A 6432-nucleotide genomic window follows, 5' to 3' on the forward strand; every position below is an offset into this window, starting at 1 on the left:
GCTTCACCTCGATGAAGATTGCCCTGAGCAGTAGACCTGTAGGGCTCGTTGGTGCGTCGTCGAGTACTGTTTGTTTCCCATGCTTGCATACATCGGATACGTACGAGCACCGGTGCGCATGCATCGTCGTCGTCTCATCGACTTCTGGTGGCCGCAGCAGTAGTACGTGCTGCTGAGCACAGTCTTTTAGTACATGCAGATCGTACATGTACTAAATTAAACCGCCAACCCCATGGCAGCCAAGCGGTGTTGCTGCCGTCTTGCGTAAGGCCAACCTCCGCGGTCAATCCTTCGAGTCCTCCTGTTCTCGACGCATCTATTCTCTATACCATAGAGGACCGATGCAGATCTGTCGTCCTCTACGTTATGCCTTCGTTGCTTCATTTCGTTGAAGAGTGCCCCAATTAGTAGACTGTCATATGCTGCTTGGTGGCGGATCCCTACGGGTTCAAAGTTCAATAACCTTGATAGTCCCACCAAACCAATCTCTCCCCGACGCAGTCCTCCACAAAATCGAGATATATATTTGAGATCATAAATCTGGCCGAAGATGGTCCTCACCAAATCAGAGAACTCGTTCAAGGTGTTGGGCAGTGGGGCTCGGGTGATCATCTTTATCACGAATGCCACGTCGTAGAGTCCATGAAACGTAACATACTTGGAGCTGTAGGGTTGGCAGAAGAGCTTCACGCATACCAGATAGGCGCACCGCCGCGCGTCGATGCCGTGTCGTCGGTATTGCTGGAAGTCGTGCCCGCTCTGTGCCAACAACTCGATGGAGTCGGGAGAGGAAGCATCCACATCGGGATCGAAATCCGAAAAATTGAACTGCCAACAGCACCCCGGCCATGGGGTGTTGCCGCCTTCGTCGAACAAGGCGACGCCCAGCTGGATCAGGTGCATGTTATCCACGTTGTGCTTCACGTCATTGTATCTTTCTTCTTCGGTGGCATTGCGAGGGGTGTCGCGAATGAACCCCGGGAACTCCGTATCGATTGCCACTATCGGGTAGGAGCCACGGAGACTGAGGATGAGCTCCAAGTGCTCCACAAGGTTTGCCTTCCCCACGTTGATGGCCATGGCAAGCTGCACCACTCTCTCTGTCGCTGTCGCTGTCGCTTTCTCTTTCTCTTTGGCTTTCGCGCTCTCTCTTCACTAGCAGTAGTGTATGTACTTTGGGGTCACCCTCTTTGGTGTTTATATAGACGATTTCCCGACGCATAACACAGATTTCTAACATTATTCATTGTATTCAGACGATGTTATAATGATTACTTTTTCTATTCATTTTGTATTGCCTACATTGCTATCTCCCTTTCATCACCAAAAATTGTTTGCCTAGCAATTGGTTCTACCAAAAATATGTGTGATTCACCAACTTTCTCAGCTTATCCCTCATTTTATTCCTCACCTACCACAATGGATTAATTTTACTGCTCATCCAGCCCCTCCCTCATCATCGTCATTGATTCTAGACCGATCAATATTAAGTTGTGCCTCCCACAATGGTTTAATTAGGGCTTTCCTATTCCACATGTATTTGACATCCATTTCCCTTCCATTCGTTCCGTGTTTTGGTTTCCTTGATGATCGAGGACAAAGGCCGCAACTTTGTCTCTCACTAGACCACATCATATTAACCCATTGCTTCAAATCCTTCCCTTCCTCGTGCAATTATTGCCTGCCCCTTTAACCAATTAGGGAAATACTTGTAATTCTTTGTTCACATATATTCCATATAATTTTGAAAAACATGCCATGTGGGAAAATATGATTAATAATTCCTTTTTTTTTTTCAAACACAAAAAGCAGTTGCTAGTATTTTCAATACCCATATTGGTCGATCTATCTAAGATTAGGAGCAACGCTGCGATTAACTTTCGACAAAAGACCTTCTTCACCCTTAGCATAGTAGGAAGATGTCAAACCTTTCAAGCTTATATATAAATCTATTGGCTGACTTGGTAGATGCAACCCCATTCTAATCATACTTCCATTTCATGCCTAAGTATCATCACTTGGAATAAGAAAGATATCATAATTGATATCAAAAATTCACTTGAATCTAAAATTGCATTGACCAATTTCTTTAACATGTTACATAAAGTTGAATTTGCATGGTTGGTTGATTCCTTTTAGATTTTGCATCGATAGTGACATGTTGGGTCAGTACATAGAGCTAAAAATTCAATGGAATTAAAATTGAAGTGATCAAATCCTCTAACATTTTTATATATAAAATATTTAAAATATCCTCAATATTTTTTTAATATGATATTTTGTTATTACTATAATATATGTACAACTTTTTTTAAAAACTCGGATATATATGTATGCACTAATCATAAATTTAAAGAAATATATACAAAACACAATAACTCACGGTCCCATTTGATATTGAGAATTACTATGGGCTCTATTCCCTTAAGCCTAACTTCAGAACAGAACAGAACAGTTTGATATACTCTGTAATCAATAACGATATGATCAAGTTGTAATTGTCAAGAAAATAATGCGATCCCGTAAGCGGGGACAACCAATCCGCCGCTTGCGGCCTCTGTTTCATGGAGAAAGCGATCGTCCGTCGTCGCCCTGAACAGCGAATGCAGGCAGATGATCACTGTCCCGATCATGATGGCTCCGAAGACGGTCGGGCCGACATTGGAGAAGATGAGAGCGAAGATCGTGGCCACGGAGAGCACGCCGAGGATGGTCCCGTCGGTGATCGGGCGGCCGCAGAGGACGACCGGCCGGTCGCGGGTGAAGCAGAGGAAGAACCAGGCGGCGGTGAGGGCGATGAAGGCGAACAGGGAGGCAGGGTGCCAGAGGAGGGAGACGGCGAGGACGGAGAGGCAGAGGAGGGTGTAGTTGGTGCGGAAGTAGGCTATGTTATGGCGGAGGCGGAAGCAAGCGTCGCCGGCGCTGGCGGGGAGAGCGAGGGCGGTGACGTCGAGAAGCTGCAGCCACGGGCGCTGGGCGGAGATCAGGGCCCTGCCGTGCTCCTTAAAGCTGGAGACCAGGTCGGCGGCCCAGGCGGCGGGAGAGGACGCGTTAGGCGGCGCGGGGGGCGGAGAAGGGCGAGCCTCCGAGACGGAAGGCCGCGATGGGGTGACGGTGGCTGGATCGGCGTAGGCGGAGATGGGAACGTTGGCGGGCGGCGATGTATTGTGCATCTCGGCAGCTCCTCTAACCACGGATTCCTTCTTCTGCCACCACGGTGGCGGGAGAGAGAGGGGAGATGCAGGAAGAACCCAGAGAGAGTGGTAGATGACAAATAAGCGGCCAAATAGGCAACGTGTGGTAAACGCATTCTCGCCCGATTTGGTCGAGTCACCCCGAAAAGTTGGCCAGCTGATATGGTGTCTCTCATGCGTTAGTCGAGAAAATGCTGCTGGCATTCGGTCCCGAGGATTTTACTTTCTCAGTTGTTTTTTCCAAAATTGCATGTAGTCAGTTGTTTCTGTTTTTACACCTACCAATTTAATTATTTATAAAAAGCCATTGATTGTCTCTTTTTTTTTTTTTTACTTAAGAGCCCCTATTTTCATATTTTAACTGGGTGTAGGAGTTCCCTTCTTTATTTTTATTTGACATCCATTGAATTGATTCATGTCTCATGAGTCAGCAACCCTATTTATTGGCAATTCAAATCAATTAGCTTCAATTTTCTCATTCGTTCAACACCGTAATGGTTTAAGTCGGTAAGCCATAATACCTTACGTATTTCATAATTTTAAAACTATTTAGTTAATTGATTTCATGACGTTATTACCTCATGTGTCTTATATTTTCGATAATTTTTAGACAGATAGTTCAAGTCAACAAGCTTAAATACCCTCATGCGCCTTGTGTATTAGATGCTCTCGAACATCTTATACCCCTTATGTGACTAGCTCAAATTGACATATCTTGACCCTCATATGTCTCATGCGTCCAATATACCCGATGTGAGTCATTCAACTCGTCAAATTTCACTATCCTCATGTGTCTCATATGATCAACAAAACCAGAATGGGTGATTCAAATTAGTATACTTCTGATGCTCTCATGCCTCTCATACATTCAACACTCCCTATACATGTTATTCGAGTCAACATGCTATGATCCTATAAACATCACATGCATGTGACACCCACTATTGCAGTGACTCAAGATAACATACCCAAATGCCATTATGTGTTTCATGTATCTAACATTCCTATGTTGGCGATTCAAGTAGCATGCTCTAATGCTCTAATATATAGTTAACACCCTTAGATATTTGACAACCCCTATACTAGCAGTTCAAATCATCACACCTTGATATTCATGTGTCTCATGTATTCAACACCGTCAATGAGAGCAGTTTAAGTCAACAAGCCTCGTTGCCCTCATGTGTCTCATGCATTCAACAAGCCTTGGGTAGTTGGATGGAGATCCAATACCCAATAGGGCGTGATCTATTAGGGTGAAGTTGACAGGGGACCTCTATAAATAGGGAGGAACCAATGATTCATAGGCTAGAGCATTTTTAGTTACCACCTCCTATTCTCCTCTCCCCATCTCCTCTTCAGATAGTATGCCTAGATACTTGACGAGTATCATCGCAACCCTACTGTGTAGATCACCGCTAGAGAGGAGGACGCGTGACCTCCTTCACCCTCTCCTAGATATCTGCAAGGATATACAATCTTATAAGGTAACATAATCTTTCAAATATACAGTTTTAAGTTTCGCAGATTTTGTGCACCAATCTTCGCACGACGATGAATACATATTTGGAAAATTAGGGATTTTATTTTTAATATTCTTCCGCTGTGCATATGATGTTGCCCCTAATATTTCCTAATAGTAGTATCAGAGCAATTGCTACTACCCTCGCAACTGGAAGCTTGCTATCATCTATGTGCGTGCAGCCACCTGCAACGGTGGTCAAGCTACCATCTACGTGCGTGCAGCCACTTGCAGCGGTAGTCGTAGGCAGGCAGCACAGCGCCAGCGCTACGCTTACAACAAGCGGCTGATGACCCGCTTATAGTAGGCTTGCGGCCGACAAGGGTTGGCAGTTCACGACCACTGCCTGCGGGAACAGCGCAACCCGTGGGCGACTTGCTTGCAACAGCAGCACTCGCCCGCGGGTGAGCTGCCTACAAGGGTGACGCTTGCGGATGGCGGCGATCGCTCTCTAGGGGCTATGCCACCCGCGGGTGAGCTGCCCGCAAATGAACAGTCAAGACAAAGGTGGTGCCGCTGCCCCCCCTCTTATAGCGATTGCTGTCAACAGGGTGGTGGCAGCTGTAGCATAGCAATGGAGATGGGGAGGGTTAGGTTTTTGGCGAAAGATAGTTTTGCACCTTGGTATTATAGAAATTCCAAATTCTGTCCTATATTAAATTACTAAAATACCCCTCAAAATTTAGAAAATTTTCTACATGTCCCAAATTTCAAAAAAATATTAATTAATTAAAATTTTAATTAATAATAATAATATTATTATTATTATCTAGTAGTCCTACATGACGATGTGTATATGTGATGTATGATTTGTGGACGGATGATCATAGACCGTGCGATGTGTGTATACTTGTGATTATTATTATTGGAGTCTACGAGCCTCTATTTTATTTCTTGTTTATTGTTGGGCCTACGTGCCTATGATTAAGTTGTAATCACATGAGGAGGCGTAACGGGAGTATGGAAGCGATAGCGGTACCCACGAGGTCGAGACAGACGATCGCGAGATGGATGATCACAAGGTATAGAGATGCACCATTACACACATAGATCTTGATGTGAGTGATTAGGCCAACTGGCTCAAACCTGATCACATTAGGTTATGGTCCATGATCATCTAGTGTGATTGCTCATGTGATGTGTGATTACTTGTACACCTACTATATATATATATATATATATATATATATATATATATATATATATATATATATATATATATATATATATATATATATATATATATATATTGCATGAGATGTAAATATATATTAAATATGTATATGTGTGACATGTCATATTAGGAGATCAAATCAAAATACTCTCTCTCGATAATATTAAGTCGGTAAATGTGAGACAATTATATTGACCCAAGTGGCATTCCATTGTTATAGGTATGGATCAATTCTTGATGTATGTTGAGTTGGTCGAGTCCCTCGAGGATCACCTATATCACAACTCATTATCTTGCCTATAACATAGAGATGTCACCGGTGACCTGAGGATATTGTATGCTTGGTCGAGTCCTTCTAGGGTATATCAACGAATCAGACTCATCTTGTAACGATGGTGTTAACTTAACCAAACATCATGGTTAGTCGAGTCTCTCGAGACTATGGTGGTTCGGAGGTCGAACATTACGAGAATCGTGAGTTATGATCGACAAGAGCTGCCTACCTTTTGGGCTTAGTGTGATTGGTCGAGTCTCTCGAGGTTACA

General features: G+C 43.9%; 2 protein-coding genes across 2 annotated transcripts; both read right to left on the bottom strand.

Annotated features, from left to right (window-relative positions):
- Positions 1–216: 216 nt before the first annotated feature.
- Positions 217–1080, bottom strand: LOC135629181 (probable CCR4-associated factor 1 homolog 11). The gene has a single exon (XM_065136371.1). The coding sequence runs from the start codon at positions 1078–1080 to the stop codon at positions 217–219; it is 864 nt and encodes a 287-aa protein (XP_064992443.1).
- Positions 1081–2501: 1421 nt separating this feature from the next.
- On the bottom strand, positions 2502–3173 carry LOC135629182 (PRA1 family protein E-like). Its single transcript, XM_065136372.1, has one exon. The coding sequence runs from the start codon at positions 3171–3173 to the stop codon at positions 2502–2504; it is 672 nt and encodes a 223-aa protein (XP_064992444.1).
- Positions 3174–6432: the final 3259 nt, after the last annotated feature.

The sequence above is a fragment of the Musa acuminata genome, chromosome BXJ3-1, assembly GCF_036884655.1.
Source record: "Musa acuminata AAA Group cultivar baxijiao chromosome BXJ3-1, Cavendish_Baxijiao_AAA, whole genome shotgun sequence".
Classification (NCBI taxonomy): domain Eukaryota; kingdom Viridiplantae; phylum Streptophyta; class Magnoliopsida; order Zingiberales; family Musaceae; genus Musa; species Musa acuminata.

Coding starts and splice junctions, on each gene's coding strand:
- LOC135629181 (XM_065136371.1), bottom strand. CDS start 1,080: ATGGCCATCAACGTGGGGAAGGCAAACCTTGTGGAGCACTTGGAGCTC.
- LOC135629182 (XM_065136372.1), bottom strand. CDS start 3,173: ATGCACAATACATCGCCGCCCGCCAACGTTCCCATCTCCGCCTACGCC.